General features: G+C 38.4%; 1 protein-coding gene across 1 annotated transcript in view; it reads left to right on the top strand.

Annotated features, from left to right (window-relative positions):
• Positions 1-23,487, top strand: part of PTPN3 (protein tyrosine phosphatase non-receptor type 3) — a 346,819-nt gene that overhangs the window by 248,824 nt on the left and 74,508 nt on the right. The window contains exons 11-15 of the mRNA XM_082257741.1: positions 3,218-3,281; positions 6,857-7,029; positions 11,475-11,609; positions 16,025-16,214; positions 21,619-21,825. Coding sequence (XP_082113867.1) covers positions 3,218-3,281; positions 6,857-7,029; positions 11,475-11,609; positions 16,025-16,214; positions 21,619-21,825 — 769 coding nt within the window. The remainder of the gene's footprint in view (positions 1-3,217; positions 3,282-6,856; positions 7,030-11,474; positions 11,610-16,024; positions 16,215-21,618; positions 21,826-23,487) is intronic.

Genomic DNA, 23,487 nt, shown 5'->3' with positions numbered 1-23,487 from the left:
TTTTGTCTCCTATCAGGTACGTGACAGTTTGTCAATGAACGAAAGAGAATATGGGATTTTTGGCTTACAGTAAAATCTATTTCAGTAAACGCATCTCAAAAAAGTTGGGACAGGGCAACAAAAAGCATTTTTCAACTAATTCGGTTAATTAAAAAATTAAAACATATCATCTACGGTACATATCAGCATAAGATTCTGAGAATCTGGAGACATTTATGTGTGCAAGGAATGGGCCGAAACACAATATTGGATGCCTGTAATCTTTGGCCCTCAAACGGCACTGCATTAAAAACAGGCATGATTCTGTGATAGACATCACTGCATAGGCTCAGGAATACTTCTATGGTCAGACAAATCTAAATGTAACATTCTTTGTGGCAAACATTGGTGCCGTGCCCTTCAGATTAAAGAGGAGAGGGACTTGTTATCAGAGCTTAGTTCAAAAGCCTTGTATCCCTGATGGTATGGGGGTGCATTAGTGGGTATGGAATGGGCGATTTGGGAACGCACCATAAATGCTGAAGGATGTATTCAGGTTTTAAAGCAGCATATGCTCCCACCCAGGCAACATCTTTTTCAGGGAAGGCCTTGCATATTTCAGCAGGACAATGCTAAAAAACATACTGCATCAATGACAACAGCTTGGCTTTATAGTATACCCTGGGTGTTTAACTGGCCTGCCTCAGGTCCATTTCTTTTACCAATTGAGAATATTTGATGCATCTTGAAATAAAAAATAAAACACTAAAGACCCTGGACTGTTGAGCAGTTAAAATCCTGTATCAGACCAGAATGGGACAACATTCCTCCAAAAACTCCCAAAAACTGGTCTCCTCCGTTCCCAGGGGTTTTCAAAGTGTTGTTAAAAGAAGAGGAGATGCTACACTGTGGTAAACATGTCCCTGTCGATTTCAAAATTAGCTTTTTTTTTTTTTTTTCTTAAAACGGTACATTTTCTCAGTTTAAGTATTTAATATGTTTTCTATTTTCTGTTGTGAATAAAAAAAATGTTTATTAAGGTTTGCAAATCATTGCATTCAGTTTTCACCTAGTTTTTACACAGCGTCACAATTTTTTTGAAATTGGGGTTGTATATAAACTGTAAATTTAACCCCCCTTATTAGCCCTTAGTTTACACTAATAATCAGCACTAAACCTCTTCTTTTCTCTTCTCCACTTAGCTTTTATTATCCTGCTGGTTTATTTTATTTATTTATTTCTAAAAATTCATATTTAAACTTTTATTTAAAATTTATTTTGTTTGTTCATTTTTTAGTGTTGCAAAGAAATAAAGCTCTTATTTCACTTGTAATTAACTTTGCCATACAAATGCATAATGTTAGTGTAATTTTAAATGGAACAAATGGTAAAATCGAATTTTAATAATTATATCTCATATAACACTGTGCTTTTTGAATTCTATAATTCTAAAATCATTTTGCAAGACAATTTTGTTTGTCCTAAAAACAGTATAGTTTTTCTAGTTTGATTTCTTAAGTAATAGTAAAAGTTATTGCCAAATCAGTAGGACTATAGCAAAAATGTAAAAATGTATTTGGTGTAGTGGTGTACAGGTGTTAAAGCTGCAGTGGTTAAACATTTGTAAGTTAAAGATTTTACAATAATTGTTTGCTAACAGGTGTTGTGCACAGGTTAGAAAACTAGTTTTGTCCTTTAGTCAGTCTGCCTAGGATAATAAAGATGCTATAAATTGTCTGATTACAGATATATTTTCATGTAGCATGTATGTTTTAACCAGAAAGCTTCTATGACAAGCCATTAAAGAGAAAAAAAAGTTGAAAATATGATCGTATAAACATTTTTTCAGTTATCATTTCATATCTTAGAGTAAAATAGTGATAATTATCACATTCTTAGGCCTAGAAACTAAAAATTCAGCAGCTACAAATACTGAAGCTTCTGACTTTTAATACTGTGGGGAACATATTTATTTGATCCCCTGCATATTTTGTAAGTTTCCCCACTTACAAAGGAATAAAAGGTCCATAATTTTTATCATATGTGTATTTTAAATGATCCAAATATAAACCAAAAATCCAGAAAAAAACACTTGATACAAATGTTAGAAATTTATTTGCAGTTCAGTGAGTAAAATAAGTATTTGATCCCCAAGAAAAGCATGACTTTTAAATGATAGACACAGAATGCATTTAAATAAAAAACCTTCTGACTTTACAACTCCATTAAATTGACAGGACTAATCTGTGTACCACATGAGCACATAATGTAGCCAGTCAATGGGAGCCAGAATTATTGTTGGTTGGTAGGGGTTTAAATGCTTATTTTACTCACTGAACTGCAACTCAGTTTATAACATTTGTGTTCTTTTCTGGATTTTTGTTTGATATTCTGCCTCTATCATTAAAAAAAAAAACAAAACCTGTGATAAAAATTATAGACCCTTCATTTTTTTGTTAGTGGGCAAAATCTGCAGGGGATCAAATACTTATTTCCCCCAATGTGATAGGTCACTTACCAGTCCAGGGACTCAGTCCTGTCCTTACTCTTCAACCACCTTCAGGTCCAGGCGCTGGCATGTTTTGTAAATGGTCCTGCAGGTTTCTGGAACGTGTGACGTGTCCCAAAATGCTGATGCGGGGAAGGAGGGAGAGGCCAAACTTCCAATCCGATCGCCACAGAATTGGAAGTGGGTACCTGCCAAAACCTGGTACCCCCCCCCAAAAAAAAAACAAGTGCTAAGACGTAAGGGGGGGGGGGAGACAAGCAGAACTTTCCTTTTTGGGTGAAGTTCTGCTTTAAGAGATTTTCCAGTAAGTTAAAAAATCGTTTTCACAACTAAACCCTTCTTTAGCTTTGGAGGAACGGGAGCACAGAATTCACCACATTTTTTGCAGCAGACTTTTTGGGAAGGAGGTCTCTTTGGAGCTTGGCAGGCTATGGGTCATTTAAGGACTGTTAATGTCTTACCATCCAGCATTCTTGGTGAGATGAATTCTTGTCCATGACACTTCACAATTCAAATTGAATGCCATGGTGCAGGTAAACACTACTCTGGAAACCAGTTAAACTCATGCTGTTAAAATTTTTGAATAGTATTATTTCTAGACTGTAATAAGGACAGTGTCTAACTTGTTGTTCCAGGGAACATTTTGCTGGTAATATCATATTTAGTTATGCCAATTTTGTAAAAGAAATAGCTTTGATGAGCACAGTTGTCATTTTTTTCTCTCCCCAGGGTAAACATTCTCAAAATATCTTTTAAAAGGAAAAAGTTTTTCTTACAACAACGTCAAAAGCACGTAAGTGACTTTATTTAATTGAATGCTATAGCAAATTGTGTTGGCCTTAATACAGACCTAAATGGATGTTGCTAAATTTGAGCATTATAGAAATACAAATTTTATGTGAGTAGTAATGTTTGTTATATTTTTGTATCTGTCATGTAAATTTTTTTTATTTATTATGCATATGGTCAGGGACCAGGCTGATCCAATGCCTTAATTTTTTTTCTAAGTCTGTGACCTAGAAAAAATATGTAAATCAAGTCCTGTTTTCACTCAGACCTTCCGGATTTGTTTAATTCTTCTGCGACAGTATAGTGTGGGGGGAAGTATTATTTCAATAAAACCCAACTCTGGCCTTCAAGGCACCCTATAAGTGACCTCCTCTCCTTGAGGCTCCCTGGGGTGTATTTTATGCATTTGTTTTCTGGTTGGTCATGTGACATGCCAAGTCCTCTTTCAATTTTCCCCAATGGTGGACAGTTCTCGGAGATGTGGTTAGTGGCACTAATGTAATGACATCAGAACCGCACTTTGTATTATTACACTATAAATGAGGGGCAGTACCACATTTTGTATAAATATACTATAAATGAAGGGAAGCTTGGTGTGGGTCGGTCAATAACATTATGCATTTCTAACACCATGCAATCATAGTATGTCTAAATTTTGAAAAAACAATATATATATATATATATATATATATATATATATATATATACACTGCTCAAAAAAATCAGGAAACAAAAAAAAGGAACACTTTGAAAACACATCAGATCTCAACTGGGAAAATATCATGCTGGATATCTATACTGATATGGACGGGGTAATGTGTTCAGAACGAAAGGATGTCACATCATTTGATGGAAATAAAAATATCAACCGACAGAGGGCTGAATTCAAAGAGACCCCGTAAATCAAAGTGAAAAAATGATGCAGCAGGCTAGTCCATTTTGCTGAAATTTTATTTCTATTGGATTTAAGTCAGGCGAATGTGGGGGCCATTCAATGGTAACAATTCCTTCATCCTCCAGGAACTGGCTGCATACTCTCGCCACATGCAGCCAGGCATTGTCGTGCACCAGGAAGAACCCAGGACCCACTGCACCAGTGTTGGGTCTGACAATGGGTCCAAGGATTTCATCCTGAGTCAGGATGCCTTTGTCTAGGCTGTTGAGGTCTGTGTGTCCCTCCATGAATATGCATCCCCAGACCATCACTGACCCACCACCAACCTGGTAATGCTGAATGATTTTACAGGCAACATAACGTTCTCCACGGCTTCTCCAGACCCTTTCATGTCTGTCACATGTGCTCAGGGTGAACCTGCTCTCATTCTTGAAAAGCACAGGGCGACATTGGCGGACCTGCTAATTATTTTGTTCAATGGCAAATGCCAATCGAGCTCCACAGTGCTGGACAGTGAGCACAGGGCCCACTAGAGGATGTTGGGCCCTCAAGGCCACTCTCATGAAGTCTGTTTCTGATTGTTTGGTCAGAGTCATTCACACCAGCGGCCTGCTGGAGGTAGTTTTGTAGGGTTCTGGCAGTGATCATCCTGTTCCTCCTTGCAAAAGGAGCAGATAATGGTCCTGCTAATGGATGCCTGTCTTCTGGAATATCCCCCATGCTCTTAAAACTTTGCTGGAAGACACAGCAAGCCTTCTGGCAATGGCACGTATTGATATGCCATTCTGGAGGAGTTGGACTGCCTGTGCAACCTCTATAGGGTTCAGGTATCACCTCATGTTACCAGTAGAGACACTGACCCTAGCCAAACACAAAACTAGTGAAAAACAGTCAGAAAAGATGAGTAGGGAAAATTACAGTGGCCATCACCTGAAAAAACATTTCTGTTTTGGAGGTTGTCTCATTGTGGCCCATCTAGTGCACCTGTTGTTAATTTAATTAACACCAAAGCAGCTGAAACTGATTACCAACCCCTCTGCTAGTTAACTGACCAGGTCAATATCTCAGGAGTTTTATTGACTTGATGCTATACTCTGATTAAAAAGTGTTCCTTTAATTTTTTTGAGCAGTGTATATATACAGCTGAAAACCACTCAAAATTGTAAAGAAGTGTTGCAGCCCGAGCTGCTTATTTAGTTCAGACTGGAAAACCCATTTCATGAAATAGACCCGAAGTTGGACTCTAAATGTTTTTTTTTTTTTGCTCTAGAAAATAAAAGGTAGGATTTTATAGTAACTATGGTCTTTTTTTAAACAAAGCGTGTCTTTGATTTAGATATGGTGTTAAATCCTCGGACTGACACTGTCGTTATGATTTTCTCCTGTTTGTTAGGCTAATAGCATTATGCTTGCTGAACTACAGTTACTGAAAAAATGTATTTAAGGAAACTTGCCATGAAAATTAAATTTTTTTTTACAAGTTAAAATGTATGTTTCATTATTATTATTTTTTATATGACAGCACAGACTTACAGTATATTACCCCAACATTTCATATTCATGATATGTGTCTGTTGTAGCATGTACTTCTCAGTGTGGTCAGTTTTCTGGCTCTGCTGGGAGAACAGCCTGCCTGTCCTCCAATCAAATGCCAGTCCTTTTAAATAAAGACTTCAGGTGCCTGCTGATTGAATAATCCCACAGCTAAACTAAACCTTAATTGACTATAAAATTCCCTTCTGAGCTCCTGGTTCTGGCCACTAAAACAGACAGGTTTAGGTCAAGCACAACTGTGGAAAAAATTGGATTGTAAAACTTGTCATATGTTCCTTTGGAGAATCCATAAGGAGCAACAACCTTGCTTGGATTTAGAGTGAACGTAGCCAAGGTCCTGCTGGTATGATTTGTGCCTTGTAACTTGTAAGCCTAACTCTAAGGCCCATTCACTTCATGGGTTCTGGACATTGGGTTGATATCAGCTGGGAGATAAAAGAAATATACTGCTTTTAAACACAGCACAACACATTACAATGTATCAAAGGGCACTGCAACACACACTAAGGAAAGTAAAATAATGGAGGAGATTTACTAAAAGTGAAACACTCAGAATCTGGTGCAGCTGTGCACAGTAGCCAATCAGCTTCTAACTTCAGCTTGTTTAATCAGGCTTTGACAATAAAAACTGGAGGCTGATTGGTTTCTATGCAGAGTTGCACCAGATTTTGTATGCTCCAGTTTTAGTAAATCTCCCCCCAATGTATTTTGGCTCTTGCTTTGTATAGAAAAAAAAACTCCACATTAATGCAGTACTTTAAAGAAATTCACATCAATGCAATGTAATGCATTTAAAAAAAAATTGGATGTCAATGCATGTCAACTCCAATTTATGTATACTACATCAACCTGTGCAAAATACAGTGGAAATGGTGGGAATTTAGCCTACTGCTCATAAAGCTAAAATTGATCTTCCTGATAACCCTAACATGAACCCTTCCTGTAACCTTAACCCTCCCTTTATGTGAACCTAACCTAAGTTCAGGAATATCCTGCTTCAATTCTTTAATTTTTTTTAATAACTTGGAGTGGTAGGGCCATTTTGACTTCATTATAAGATTTAGTGCTTTAGCATTTAAATATTTTTATTTTATATGCTTATATTTATAACATGTTCATGTGTGTTGCAGAATGAATGTAGAGACCAAATGATTGCTTTCAATATGCTGAATTATCGCGCGTGTAAAAACCTTTGGAAATCCTGTGTGGAACATCACACGTTTTTTCAGACTAGGCGATCACTACCTCATGAAAAGAAGCTGGTAACTAATTACTGGACATTGGGTACAGTTAACCATGCCAAGTGAGTAAAACTAGTCTTGCCATGTTTGTTAAAAACGATTGAAATTATTATATACATTATACAAATATAGTGTATATGGTATGTGACTGCTTAAAAATAAATAGATAAATGTATATGGGTGCGCTTAACTAAAAGGGGGTGGCTGCACTCGAACTCTAAGAACAGTAGAATGATGAATATGCAATAAATAATAAAGTGCGCTCTACCTGTGCTGGTTGTGTCCTATGGATCAATCTATGAATCCACACCTCATGAATATCATAAATTATGCATCAAAACCACAAACGGTATGTGACAAAATATATATGTACGAAAAATTACAAATTATGTAGAAAGAGATTAATAGATGAATGAAATAGTGAATTAAGTGTCCCTCCACAAAGGTACTATGTGCAAAGACTCAATGCAACATCGACTTGATGCACCATCAAATTAGGCATTATCCAAAAAGAAGTGTCCAAAGAAAAAGAATCTCTCAGACAGATAAGTGTCCAAATAATCCCTTCTCATGGAGTGCTCTAGATGAAATCAGTGAAAAAGGTACTCCACACAATCCACCTAAAACGTAACTGGGGCTGAATGTGCACTGTAGATGGCTCCTTATCAGATACAATCTGTTATACTGCAATCAAAGCAGATAAACCAGCCTATGATCTTCCCAGTGCAGATTCCCCTCCTCTCTGTGAGACACCTTGTGCTGTGCAAAAATTATAGTAACTTGCTTCTTACCAAACTGAATAATATAGTAGGCTCAGAAGTATACATCCCTTCTGTGTTACTCCTAGAATGTATTCTTAGATCTATCCCAGATCCTGCACCACTAGATGCTAACATTCCCTTGACTCCAGCATCCACAAGGTGGGTCCTCCCAATGGGGTCGCCTGCAGTGCGGACGGCGCTGTGTAATGTGACGGCGTGGCTCTCCTGTCCTACGCGTTTCCCCTCACTAGGCTTCCATTCCCAGCAGAAGCCTAATGAGGGGAAACGTGTAGGACAGGAGAGCCACGCCATCACATTACACAGTGCGGTCCGCACTGCAAGCGGCCGCGAAGGCTACAAAGATCGCCCTACATACCGTTTGTCTTCCTGTAATGTAAGTGCAAGTCTCTATTAAAATTTATTTTGTTGAAGATAATGCACTATGGTTTTTCCTTTTAATTCCGGAACTACCCCATTGGGAGGACCCACCTTGTGGATGTGGATGCTGGAGTCAATTGAATGTTAGCATCTAGTGGTGCAGGATCTGAGATATATCTAAGAATACATTCTAGTAGCAACACAGAAGGGATGTATAACTCTGAGCCTACTATATTATTAAGTTTGGTAAGAACAAGTCACTTTAATGTTTGCACAGCATGAGGTGTCTCACAGAGAGGAGGGGAATCTGCACTGGGAAGATCATAGGCTGGTCCATCTGCTTTGATTGCAGTATAATAGATTGTATCTGGTAAGGAGCCATCTACAGTGCACATTCAGTCCCACTTACGTGTTAGGTGGATTGTGTGGAGGACCTTTCTCACTGATTTCATCTAGAGCACTCCATGAGAAGGGATTATTTGGACACTTATCTGTTTAAGAGATTCTTTTTCTTTGGACACTTCTTTTTGGAATGCCTAATTTGATGGTTCATCAAGTCAATGTTGCATTGAGTCTTTGCAAATAGTACCTTTGTGGAGGGACACTTAATTCACTTTTTCATTCATCTATTAATCTCTTTTCTATATAATTTGTAATTTTTCATACATTTATATTTTGTCACATACCATTTGTGGTTTTGATACATAATTTATGATATTCATGTGGTGTGGATTCATGGTTTGATCCATAGGACACACCAGCACAGGTATTATTTATTGACTATTTATAAATGTCTATATATAAATTTTTTTTTCTGCAAGATTCACACAGCTTTTACCAAAGATTTAGTTATACAGTTATTCTTGTGTAAAAACATTTATAAAAGAACCCCCCGAATGTAGTTGTAATGTGGTTTACTTCCCTATTTAGGTATTTTTGTGATTCCTTTTTTCCCTTTTCTGCTTGTCATCTTTTTAGTGGAAAGATGAGCATCCTCTGATAATGAAGAAGTCTGAATATAAATAAGTGATATTACTGGAACTGTGTTTTGGGTAGAGTAGTAAATATTTTACAAAGGATGTGCTTGTAAACCTCTGATAATTACCCTGTTTGAGACTAAAAGTTTCCACAATGAGCTCAGGCAAAGCCTGCAAATATGCTCACTGTAGAGCTAAATGTTTTCTATGAAAGTTGCTTCTTATCTAGCAATAAGCTTTGCCTAAGAGATTGCATACGGTTTTCAAAATGTAACATAGTTATATGTAATGGGTTTTAAAAACCACTGAGTTTAGGACAGCACTGAAAATACCAAGAAGAGTGGCCGTAGCTAAGCAAAATGTCAAGGAGTTCTGAGAATTTATATAAAGCATTAAAGCAAACATTCAGTCAGCCATGTCCATAGTTTGTGCCAAACAATCAAGGGTTAATTGCTTGTTAGTCAGGAGAAGTTGAAAATAAAAGAACACTTGCCTTACTGCGGGCTTTCTACCCACCATACAATCAGTCTCATGAATCATCGCCTCTTTGCTGGTTGTGGCTTCTTCAAAGCCATCACATACAATGCAGGATGCAAGGTCTTTCTTTGTATGTGAGACTGTCGAAGGTTAGCCAACATATCAGTAAGAGGATTGCCAGCTTTTAGGGTTGCGAGAAATAAAGTTAGTCTAGTTGAAACCTCCTCTTGAAACCTCCTCTTGACTAAATGAGCATTTAACCCTAGTTCCGTGGTCGGGAGGTTGGAACTAGGGACATTGATTGGCTAAATTGATTTCAGCTTTAATTTACTTTAATGAAATTTTGTCACCTATGGGTAGCTATGTGGCTTGGCAAATGTATTGAAAAAAACATCCATGTCCCAACAGTCCCCAAAAAAATAAAATAAATAAAAATAATGCGAGATAGGGTTATGTAGATGTATAGGATAGATAATTATACATTGCAGCAGTCAGAACTATGGAACTTACAACTTACAGTACTGCATATAGTGCAATCAGAGTGCAGGGATCAGACCTATTTAATTGTACAGCACAAATTGCAGAGTGCAGTGGTGAGGAGTAACTGTCCCCTTACATTCGTGGTCAATATGCTACCTTTACTCAGCATGCCCGCTTACATTGGTTCTTAGTTTGCCTTCTTATATTTGTGGTGTGCTTTTCCCCTTAAACTGGTGGTCAGCATGTCCCTTTACACTGGTCGTCAGCGCATCTCCTTAATTGGTAGTCAGTGTTCAGTGTGCACTCTTATGTAGTCGGTCATCACTTAATGTGCCCCCTTACACTGTTGCTCAATTAATCCAGTCCATTGCCCTGTGTCTGCTTACACTGTTAGTTCTCAGCCTGTCACCTGTCACTGGTGGTTAAAGCTCAGTGTGTTTCCTTAATTGGTGGTCAGTCCTCAATGTACCTCTATACATTGGCAGTCATTTCTCAGCATGCCTCTTTATATAGCTGTACTCTGTGTGCCCCCCTCATAGGTGCTTATTGCATCCCCTGATATTGGTAGTCGGGGGTTTATTATGTCCCCTTACCCTGGTGGTCAGTGCCCCCACTTAGATTGGTGGTTAGTGTGCCCCCCTTAAGCAGGTGAAAGGGTTTTGCTTTTTTAGCTTTAGTAAAGATGACACTGGCAGGGGTTTATGGCACTGACGGGGGTTGAGGGCACTGCTTCCTTTGTATTCACCAAAGAAGGCATGGCACTTCATAGTTAGCTGGTTACTACTATGAGGAAACTTATAGCGGTGGGCTTGAGAGTGGAAACCACAGCCCCCTCCTCACCAAGGAGATCAGTCTGGTCAGAGAATTGATGAGGATGGAATGACCACAATCAATAATCAGGGGGCAGTACCAAAGCAGTGAAATAAAGAAAAATTTAGAACCCAGAGCAACACTGAGCATCCGATGTGGACACGAAGGGCACAAGATGTAAACACTATGCCTAAGCCAACTTGTGCTGGCCTGGCCCCTAATGCCAGCGTTTTAGAAGTGAGTGCTTCCCCCCCTTTTAAGCTAGGGCTTGACAGCCTCTGCTGGAGGCCTTGCAGCCTGACACTGGACTGAAATTCCTGCTCCTACTGGAACTGAATGCAACATCTGTCTCTGTGTGTCTACCAAAGTGAAGCCCTGGTTGTTGACTGTTGAACATGGTCCATGTCCACATGTTCATGTTCAACATGTTCAAAGGATCCATTTGCATGAATATAGATCAGGTGCAATTTTGATATAAATGCCCTAACTGACAGTGTCAAAATCTGGAAAGTTTGTTTACATTTATATTAAGAATTGCTAGAGTTAAATCCTTTGCTAAGTGGGAAAATTTTTTAAAGGCTCCTTAGATGTTTGTAATTCAGTCTTTTCTTTTCGCAATTGTAGGTCTGCCAGCAGCCAGCTTTGCAGAAAAGTGATTGGTGGCATGGTATGGAACACAGATTTAAGAAGATCTGTGTCTGTAGAACACCTTGAGACCAAAAGTCTTCCTTCTCGCTCTCCTCCAGTTACTCCAAATTGGTAAGTAGGCTTCACAGAAATTCAGTGCTATGTTTCAAAAACTGCTTTATTTAACAAAACAAACTTTTGAAACCCAGTCTGTGCAGACAATGCTGCGCATGACAGCTTGCTGAGGTAGTAGAATCCACAGGCGGCAGTAACTCACATAGAAAAGTCAGGGTAAAATCCAATTGTAGTTTATTCTAGACTTTGCAGGTTACAAGGATGTTTTAAGCATATGTTTTGCAGTTAATAGCACATCACAGGACAATAAGCCTTCTAACTCTGTAAGAGGAAGCGCTTTACTCCATGAGGGCAAAATTAAAGTAAAGCAACTAAGAGCTGTTGAAACTAGTGCATAACACGAGGGGGATAACAGTGGAATGTATCAAGGCACAAATCACTTTAATAGACAACAATAAAAACAGGCTGTTAAAGGCAGCACACTGCCTGCCTGATATCAGTGGATATCACTATACTAAGAGCAATTGCATTGCAATACCAAAACACATTAATAAAGTTCATGAGCATGGATAATTCTTATCTTCTGAATCTGAAAGACAGAAAAAAAGGAAAATAACATGCAAACAACAAATAACTTATTAAAGGCTAACTGCGCCTTTTACAATAAATAAATGAACAAATGTTTTCAGGAAAAAGTGGATTTATTATTTTTTTGCAAATGAGCCTCCAAAGCATTGCAACCGAATACAATGCCGTGCTTCTGCAGATTCTTCCTCCATCTCCTTTTAGTTAGAGAACTGGAGGAAGTGTCAATGAACTATGATCACTGTATTCATGTTCTGTTTAGAACTACAAGTGCAATAGTGGCAGACAGGATTTGGTAATGCATAATCATAAGTCTACCTTCCTATCTTTCAGTGGTGCAATGCTGTGCTGTTTTAATCTGTATTTGCGCTTCCAGGGGACTGCGCGGCCATTCCATTTCTATAGACAGGACTTGTAGTTCAATCACTGACAGATCTCTGGGAATGATGAAATGGCTGTGCTGGCAGAACCATGTAAATTTCAAGTGACGGTGCCTTGATGAGAACCCACACATGCTGTAACAGATATAAAAAAAAGAAGTTAGCCTTTAACGAAGAACTATAGTCTGCTCACTTAATTTGTAATAAAACATCTTTGCCATTCTGAAGCTTCCTTCCAACTACTTTGCATATTATTTTATATATAGCGTGACTCTGTACTTGCCAAATATGCTGCAGAAATCTCCCTCCACTAAGTCTGACTGCAGCTATTTTAACTGTGGGCAGCTGAAGAGGCTGCCTGTTTACTTCCTGGATTTACACAAACACACAGAGGCACACAGACACACATACACACAAATATACAGACACACATATATACAGACAGACACACTCACACTACTTGCCTGCACATTTCACCTCTCTGGATTAATACACATGGATCTCTGCAGTCTCTTGTTATCTCTGCTCTCATCTAGCCCCCTCCAGTTATGCAGCTCTCCTTGGTTCATCTGTGATTTATCCCCCCGAAACTCTCCCGAAAATGAGAGAGCTGTGCATGATGTCATTAGCCTAGGCTTATTACCAGACAAGAAAGAGGAAGTGGGCTGTATAAGGTATTTAGTGGCAGGAAAAAAAAATGTTTTACTATCCAAAGTCAAAACACTAAGGGCAGAGGATTTATTATATGGAAAGATGAAGGTGAAGTCTGTAAAGGGTCTTCATCCGTGTAGACTTGAAACCGCTGGAGCAGTTCTTGAAAGTAGAAAGTCACTACTTCAAAGGATGCAAGACATGCCTAGCACATTGGGGTTAAAGGTAGAGTAGTCCATTCTTGTTAAATGCTACTTCCAGTTTGTGACGTTTAAGTCGTTCTTTCTAAAATGTCCACTGAACCTGCACTTGTGCAGCGTATAAGGAAAAAACTTTTCCCTTTTACTTTGAATAAGAACATTTCTGAGGTTGCAAATGAATGACATCTTTGGTTGTTTAATACACCATCGATTTTAACTGCTTTCCTAGGTTAGACTTAAGGAATCACATTAACAAGGCATATTTTTGCACACATTTTCTCATAAAGTCCCTTATGGAGAAGTTCATTACACTTGATTTAATATGGATAAGAAGTCTTTAGTGGGTGCATAGTCCTGCTAAAAGAAGCATTGGTGCAAGGCTGGTACATGCAAGCTGCTTTTACATTCTAAGCAATTATCTAACTGAGCTTTGCAGTCTGGCAAAGTGCTCTAATAAACCACAACATCTGAAATAAATGCCACAACGTCATAGGAATGCCTTGAATTCTTCCAATTACTTTTCCCTAAATGCACAGAATTTTATTTGAGGTTGTGGCTTGTTTTGAATGAGACAGCAGTATTTTGGTTCTTTTGTCTTTCATCAACATCATCACTAGTATTGGAATAAGCAGGTGTATTTCCCGTTTCTCTATCGGAGATGGCATCGCTCAATACCCTGTACTTAGGTGAAGGGATCTCACTCCTTGCAGCTTTAAAGTTAGGTGCAGTTATGTTAACAACAAAGAAGCTTGGGTCATTCTTGGTCTTGGCTATATTTCTAACAATTTTGAGAAAAAGAAAAAGGGGCAAAAAATAATTCTTGATCTTTATTTTTATATCTAGAACCTGGTGATGCCTTCTTTTCTTAAATTAATGTTTCTTTTTTTTTTACCACTGGGTTCACTCTATGTGCAGTGTCTAAGTAACTAAGGCCTGTTAAGTGCATTCTTTGCAGTTTATATTTCAAGAAGAAGGATACTCAGGTACCAGGACTTATGGGTGTTCCTTTAGATTATTTAGGAAAGTCCTGCAGTCTCTTGAATAAGGAAAGTTTGATAACTTCGGGGCTTCCATAATTTGGCTCTAATCTACCCAATGTGAGATTAAAGACTTTTGTGTGGTTCATGGATGTAAGCAATTTGAAGTGTTTTAACATAAACTGAAGGTTGAGAACTTAAGAATTTAATCAGAAGATCATGGTCTTGCATAGGTGTGATGCTAAGGTCAGGAATTACTAATTTAAACAGGGACCATACGTTCCTGCAGTTCCTGTAGTCTGTTTACATTTCAACAGCTGACTCTCAGCTCTCAAGTGGTAGTGATTTGATCCTCCTTGGTGCACAGCCATCTGAACATCCATTTGCTGATCATTTCTTTGATAAATGAAGCTGAAGTCAGCAAGCTTTCTATTACTTCCAGTTTCTGAGCTTTTATTCACCAAGCACAATCAAAGCAGAATGCATTAAAGTGTTATTCCAGTTAAAACTTAACTAAGTCTAAACCTGCTCTCACCTCCATTCTAAGCCTGTTCTGTCAAACCTGGAAAAAGGAAGATGCCTATGCTTTATACCTTTTCTGAAGTCGCTCAGGTACATTAACATGATCGGGTCCCAATGCTGGCTTCAGTGTAGAGGAGGGACAGCCAACAACTACTGCCCAATAGTAAGCTTGTGAGTGACATCGTCGCCCAGTCTCTGCAGCCGTTGTCTTGTCTTTCTCCTCCACACTGAAGCTGTTGCTGGAGAGATCTTCTGACGAGACTGGAGCGACTTTAAAATAGGAAAGTATATTTTCTTTCCTTTTACAGAGTCTAAAGAATAAGCTTATAATGGGGGTGGGAGTAGATTTAAGCTCGTTAGGTTTTGACTGGAATTGCACTAACAGGTTCACTTGACCTGCAGTTGACCTCTACTTGACCAGTTTTGACCTGCTTCAAGCATGAGGGAATGCCTATAGACTTGTATAGAAATGTCAAAGCGTGTTTGAAGGAAACAAAAGCCAATGGAGACAGGCCTGAAGAGTGGTAGCCTAAATCCATTCCAGTTTTGTGACTTGGTTTGTTTATCAGGCAAAATACAGGGTTTACTTGGTGAGAAATGTGTGCATATGACTGTTCACAGATTTATTTATTTTTTTGTGTAGAGAGTTTTTCCTTTAAAGGATATGTTAAATGCTTGACCATGTGTGCACTGCCTCTGTTAGGCTTGGTAAATGACCTGTATAGCTTTAAAAGATTGCCCATGAAGACCTAATGTTTTCTGGGCATGTAGCTCTGGTTTATAGGGCTCCAGCTTTTAGCTGCTGGCAGAGGTCACAAATACCTGAAACACAAACTTTTTGCATTCCGGGCATGTGTACCTGCCTGCATACTGTCCTAAATGTTTGTATTGCTGGTTGCCCCATCCATCAACTGTCAGCTACTTAAAGAGTTTGATAAAACAGGGTACCTGTGCCCCCTGCTAAATACCAAAGCCCCATGCACTAAGGCCAAATGGCAAGTGACCATGGGACCTGGGCTACTCGGGTGGGTCATAAAAAAGGTATCACTTCAAAGTGTCATTAAATGCAAAACCACAATTTTTCATGCATGATAAGGTAAAGCAGCTGATGGTAAACAACATTACATGTAATGGTTTTCTTTAAATACTTTTTACAGGCGGAGCCCTAGGATGCGCCATGTCATTAGGAAGCCGCACCATTCTTCAGCTGACAACCTTATCAATGAAATGACCTATGTAACGGAAACAGAAGATGTATTTTACACATACAAAGGCTCGCCAACTTCAAAAGACAGTGACTCAGAGTTCTTTCAGAACCGCAGTCCACAAAGCAGGCATGTGAAGAATGTGATCTTTGTCATACAAATCTATGATTATTACAGGGTTTTATTATGACACTAGGTTTGCAGAATAATTTTGGTTTTCTATTAACACTTGGTTTTCCTGTTTAAAGATGGGTCTATTTTGCAATAGTTAACTTTTTGCCCTTTGAGGTCTATGCCAACATATTATACATCTTTATTTTTTGGACAGATAGAACTTTAATTTATTGGAAGATAGAAATAACTTCTGCTTTATCTATTCAATTTTAATTAGTACATAATGGAGTATATATGATAGTGGGAAAAAATACAACTGTGATTGATTTTACACTCGATTTTCAATTTAGGACAACATTTTTCTCTTTTAGACTTGGTTCACACTGGAGCAACATAGGATCTGATTTGTCGGATGACATGAGAAATTAAATATTTCCCTATGAGAGCTGTCTTAACTGATATTATGCAAGTCTGTCCAACTTTAGAAAAGGTTCCTGCACTACTTTTGGTCTGACTTTGATACGACTTCAATACCACAGAATGTAAAAAGTCACATCAAAGTCGTATCAAATTCGGACTCGAAAGTTGCACTGAAAGTCACCCGAAGTGTGAACTGAGACTTAAAGTTATAATACAACACACCTGTGTGTAAAGAATTTGTACAGATCATTATCAAAACATCTATATTAAATACAGTTTTTCTAAGTTTATGATTGCAAAAACATTCAGTCAGATGGCTGTTGGTCCTAAAGCAGGACTGTCTCAGGCAATGAAATATCCAAAATGAAGATGATGTCAACATGGTATTCTCAAGAAAGAACTTGACACCCAAATAGAAGACATAATCAAGGGTACAGACTGAATCGGAAATGATAATTTAAGCCACCAAATTTGTCTCCAATAGACAAAGATTTTGTGGGCAGATTTACCAGCTTAAAGAAGGAAGTGAAATAGGGTTTGTGAAGAAACAGTGAGCAGAGATGATATTTTGGAGGATTAGGATAAAGAAACCTCTACTAAGGAAAGACCCTCACCCTTTTATGTCAGTGTTTGGAGCTGAGTCCCAGGCTTAGTAGCAGACCACTAAGTTTAAAATGTACAGTAATTCTATTCTGGCAGTAAGTGCAAATAAAAATTGAAAAGGTTGAATTGGGACAAAAAAGCTAGGAGAAAAGGCTGCTGGTAGGATAGATTCCATATGACAGAGGGGGTTGAAGGGTGCAGATGGGCATTTTTCATCATAGATAATGGTGGCAATATGCCAGGTTGAATTTACTAGTTATGGTGCTATTAAATTATTATGGACAGGTATCAAACGGTATTGACAGAGAGATGTGCACATGGTGCCTTATAATTTAGGACTGTGTTTCACATTTACGATGGTAATTTTATCATAAAATGGTAATCCAGATTATTATCCATATATATTTAACTAAACAGGAGCCTTATTCTGTTTGTCTCTGTATTGTAAAGCACACATTAAACTCTAGAAGGAGCTCTGGCATAGTGTAAATGTACTGTAGATTTGTCACCTCATTTAAATGTTCTGTCTTGGTATGATGTTTTTATAGAAACAGTGCCAACACTGGAAAATTAATTTAGCTATAGTGACAACACAGATACAATGCTCGAGGGAAACCTCTTTCAACTCTGTTAAAGCAAGTCAGATTGTATGTCACTGATACTGGCAAAAGTTGTTACATTCTGCAGTCTGCTAAGCTGCTTACTACAGAGTCACATTTAAATGGACCTATAAATCCTGAGCAGAATAAGCTGTGCCGTCAGGCAGCATACTGTATCATTTTAAAAAAATCTAGCAATTCAAGAAAAGATGGATGATGTTATTGTATCTAGGCAGACTTCACATTCCAGATATGGACATTTGTTAGACAGAGAAAGCAGGAAGAGTGTTAATGCAGTAAACTCTTTTATGATAGAAAGGAGAAAATATCATGTAAACTAGGAAATGTGTGTGTAGTGCCGCCTCAAAACGTCTGTTATGGGAAGGCAAACCAAAGTGCAAAGCCAGCGTGCACTACAGGAGCCTGGTTGATGCCAAAAAGTTATACAGTAGAGTGGATAACAGCAATCAATCTTAGGACTGATGTCAAGCTAAGTGGCGGTCAAGGGCCATGGCAATGCGTTTCAGAACACCTAGCTCCTTTCTCAAGTGCAACACTGGTTTTACACTTTGGTTTTCCTTCTCAATACAGTCTGACAATGATTTGAGGTGGCACTGCACACATCTTTCCTAGTTTACATGTGAGTGAATATTTGCTACTTTCTATCATTAAAGAGTTAATTGCATTAACACCCTTCCTGCACTCTCCGTGTCTTATATTCTGCTGCTAGCTGGATTTTCCCAAAGTACCTGAAGATGAGCTGCTGCTGTGGTGTTTTGTGGATGAATATTTAACTCTACATGATATTAAACTACTTATTTATAGACTTTTATAAAACAGATGGACTGCTTTGGACTTTACTATGAACATTCTTATGCCCTCTAGTGGCTAGTATTTTTGGATATAGCCCTCTATGTGTAGATAAGATCACAGGGTCACTTTTGTACCATTGCAGAACTATCCTTTTAAGAATGCTAGCTCTATGACTGTCACGTTGGAGCTTTGGCTCAAATGCGTTGTCACTAACCCAAGAAAAGTATGAACATAAGGAATTCTGACCGTTTTTTGACACACACCTACAGCATGTCATATCATGGAGCCTTAAGAACCTTCCTTTTATTTTACTGGTCATGTGCTTTCAGAAAATATATGGTGTGGGGGTCTTTTACAAACTCTGAAAGCTGTAAATTAAAAATTAAAAAGGAATGGAAAAACTGCAAAAATGGTCTGGCCACCTGAGTTTAAGAGTGGAGTGCAAGTCCTGGCAGCGAAAGGGTTACCCTAACAGAGGAAGCAGATTTCACCTGCAGCAACAGGATAACTCATCATTTTAGTTGTAGATAAAGAACAATTCCTTTTGGAAAACAACTGACATAGCTAAGGATAGCATGTTTAATTGCTAGCTACTGTGGAAATCATAACAAGCTTTCCAGGTTAGGTATCAATTTTATTATGTTGCGTGGCTTGAATTTTATGTAGCTTACATTTCAGTTTATTTTAACAACAGCAATCTACTGGTATCACTCCAGCTAAATCAAAAGAAGCACTGGTTTTCCTGACTGATTGACTTGGTTAAAGATCTGAAATGATTTGGTAGTATAACTGCTTCCATTTTCTGATTTACCATGGTTAAGATCCCTACCATGGATAAGATTATATAGATATCTACAAATATTTTTTTTTTTATTGCCATTTCTTTTGGAAAAGCCACAGTAAGCCGATAGCAGATTTCTGGAAACTGTCAAAGGTGCATGAAGTGCTTAAAGCGGAGCTCCACCCAAAAGGGGAAGCTCTGCTTGTTCGCATTCTCCCCCCCTCCACTGCCACATTTGGCACTAATTGGGGGGAGGTGACAGGTACCACTTCTGGGTAATATCGGCAATCTACAACATTTCCAGCCCCTCCCCCTTTCCCCCTTCTGCCTTCTGGGACACACACCCAGAAGGTGCAGGACCATTCAGAAAGCTTCACTTCCGGCTTCCCTTTACTACAGATGGCGGCGCCTGCACCCAAAGCCTATTACTGACTCGGCTAGAGGTGCCGACATCGCAGGATCCCTGTACAGGTAAGTGCCTTCATATTAAAAGTCCGCATCTACAGTATTTTTACCTGCTGACTTTAATTTTTTTTTTTTTTTTTACACACTAACTCTGCTTTAATGTGATAGCCATACAGTAGTTCACTTTTTTATTTGCTTGTCACACTCCGGTGGACTTCTGATTTTTGTCTCTAAGTTCAGTGAGTCCTGAACATTCTGAAAAATTAATCACCTGGGACACAAGTCTTCCCGGGGCTATTATTCCTGGGCATCAACACACATGTTGATTGTTATTCACTGTGTGCCTGCACAGGTCATAATGTACATAATGTTCTGTTACGCAACAAATCCACTTGAAGAGGCATTGAGCAATCTTATTGCAAAGAGATGAAGCAAAATTTCAGTCAGAAAATACTTAAATACTTTAAAAGAAATGAATGAGATCATTGTGAGACTCGGACCTAATTTGCTTTAAAAAAATAAGATAAACCTCATACATGTAATGGGAACGACAGCCAAATATTAATACAGTTCCCTTATCCATTTGTTTTACGTATGTATTAAAAATTGTTAGGAGAATATTTTTAAAGCAGTGAAGGTGACGTTAACCAATCAGTAATTACAGGTAAATCTTCCAGGAGCATATATTTTAAATTAAATTGATTTATTCACCTTTTTTTAGTGATCAGAGTAGTGAGCACTATTACAATGACTGCAAGGGTAGAAGATTGTTGAACAGTTCATATGAAAGATGTTTGCAGCTTTGATATACAGTATAAGTAGGGCATATAACGCAAGAATTGTATTGTAGATTGGTAAAATATATTTCTAAATTACAACAGAATAAATGTATTTAACACATACTTAAGATGTTTTTATCAACTGAAGCTCATCTTATTATCAAATTAAATCTTTAAACCCAATTTTTGTTTCTCATTTAGGTCATCTGATCAAGACTCTCCAAAGTAAGTGTCCTCCCCAGTACCATTGTCCTTTTTTAAAGCTATAATATTATGGTAACGGATAAAGGAACCCCTTACTGAGAAGAAATAGGGAGGCCATTGGTGACCACCTCCTAAAAAAAAAAAAAAAAAATGCTAGTTGCCTAAATATCCCAAGCTTCATAGATTTTCAGGCCTGCGCAGCTCAGTGTACATTTCCAGGCTGGCCAGTCAACATGACCAAAGATGCCTAAATCCGTAAGAAGCTGGGTAGAAGATGTTATGCCAGCAAGGGAGTTTGCAGATATTGAATCACTGTTGCATTTTAAATCAAGTTACTAACTTGGAACAAGCACATACTTTTTAAAATGTAGTGTTGAATTTAGAATCACTCATCTGCATACTTTCTTTAATTGTACACGGAGCTGCGGGCATGTGCAGCTCCGTGTACAATTCCAGGCTGGCTAGTCAAGATGGGTAGAAGATATTGCCATTAAAGGAGCTTACTAGCCTGAAACAAGCACAATTAAAACAGCAGTGAATTCAGAACTCTTGATCTGCATACTTTCTACAATTGTACAATGAGCTGCAGGCACTGTTGATCTGCATAATTTCTTCAAGAAGGGATTTTTTAAATGATTTGATCAGACTAACAGCACCTAACATTTTCAAAATGGGAAGACTGTAGTTATTCTCTAAATAAGGACTTTTTTTTTTTATTGTATTTTTAAGTTTGTACTAGTATTTGTAGTTTTTAAGTTTGGCATGCTAGAAAGTGTTTGTAAGAGAATCTGTTCTGTTTTATTTTTTTGATTTTGAAATATTCTGTATATGTATTTAAGGACCATAGCAGAACACAGTCCAAAGGAAAACAGTCTGCACCAGCAAGGTTTATATCCTAGCTCTCCCAGTGAACTGTCAAATCATTCTTCATCATCTCATCCACTAGAAGGTGTGGATAAGAAGTTTCTAGAAACCTATGATGTTGTCAAGAAAGGAAGTTCAACAGATGATTCCAGTCAGTACTACTGTGATAAGGTGTGTACTGGGGTAGTGTCAAAGAAAAAGTTAGTTAGGGGGGCTGGATGAGGGCAGAGATAACAGGAGACTGCAGAGATCCATGAGTATTCTTTAAGAAATGTGCAGGCAAGCAATGGTGTGAGTGTGGAACAGGCAGCAGCTTCAGACTTAGTGAAGGGAGATTTCTGAAGCATATTTGACAAGTACAGACTCACAGTATATATATATATATATATATATACAGTGCCTTGCGAAAGTATTCGGCCCCCTTTAACTTTTCAACCTTTTGCCATATTTCAGGCTTCAAACATAAAGATATAAAACTGTAATTTTTTGTGAAGAATCAACAACAAGTGGGACACAATCATGAAGTGGAATGAAATTTATTGGATATTTCAAACTTTTTTAACAAATAAAAAACTGAAAAATTGGGCGTGCAAAATTATTCAGCCTCCTTAAGTTAATACTTTGTAGTGCCACCTTTTGCTGCGATTACAGCTGTAAGTCGCTTGGGGTATGTCTCTATCAGTTTTGCACATCGAGAGACTGACATTTTTGCCCATTCCTCCTTGCAAAACAGCTCGAGCTCAGTAAGGTTGGATGGAGAGCGTTTGTGAACAGCAGTTTTCAGTTCTTTCCACAGATTCTTGATTGGATTCAGGTCTGAACTTTGACTTGGCCATTCTAACACCTGGATATGTTTATTTGTGAACCATTTCATTGTAGATTTTGCTTTATGTTTTGGATCATAGTCTTGTTGGAAGACAAATCTCCGTCCCAGTCTTAGGTCTTTTGCAGACTCCATCAGGTTTTCTTCCAGAATGGTCCTGTATTTGGCTCCATCCATCTTCCCATCAATTTTAACCATCTTCCCTGTCCCTGCTGAAGAAAAGCAGGCCCAAACCATGATGCTGCGCCCACCATGTTTGACAGTGGGGATGGTGTGTTCAGGGTGATGAGCTGTGTTACTTTTACGCCAAACATAACTTTTGCATTGTTGCCAAAAAGTTTGATTTTGGTTTCATCTGACCAGAGCACCTTCTTCCACATGTTTGGTGTGTCTCCCAGGTGGCTTGTGGCAAACTTTAAACAACACTTTTTATGGATATCTTTAAGAAATGGCTTTCCTCTTGCCAATCTTCCATAAAGGCCAGATTTGTGCAGTATACGACTGATTGTTGTCCTATGGACAGAGTCTCCCACCTCAGCTGTAGATCTCTGCAGTTCATTCAGAGTGATCATGGGCCTCTTGGCTGCATCTCTGATCAGTCTTCTCCTTGTATGAGCTGAAAGTTTAGAGGGACGGCCAGGTCTTCGTAGGTTTGCAGTGGTCTGATACTCCTTCCATTTCAATATTATCGCTTGCACAGTGCTCCTTGGGATGTATAAAGCTTGGGAAATCTTTTTGTTTCCAAATCCGGCTTTAAACTTCTCCACAACAGTATCTCGGACCTGCCTGTGTGTTCCTTGTTCTTCGTGATGCTCTCTGAGCTTTAAACAGACCTCCGAGACTATCACTGTGCAGGTGTATTTATACGGAGACTTGATTACACTCAAGTGGATTCTATTTATCATCATTAGTCATTTAGGTCAACATTGGATCATTCAGAGATCCTCACTGAACTTCTGGAGAGAGTTTGCTGCACTGAAAGTAAAGGGGGTGAATAATTTTGCACGCCC

Source organism: Pelophylax lessonae (genome assembly GCF_965119305.1).
Source record: "Pelophylax lessonae genome assembly, chromosome: 5".
NCBI lineage: Eukaryota > Metazoa > Chordata > Amphibia > Anura > Ranidae > Pelophylax > Pelophylax lessonae.
Note: the sequence above shows the minus strand (reverse complement) of the source record. Positions and strands in the feature narration are given on the sequence as shown.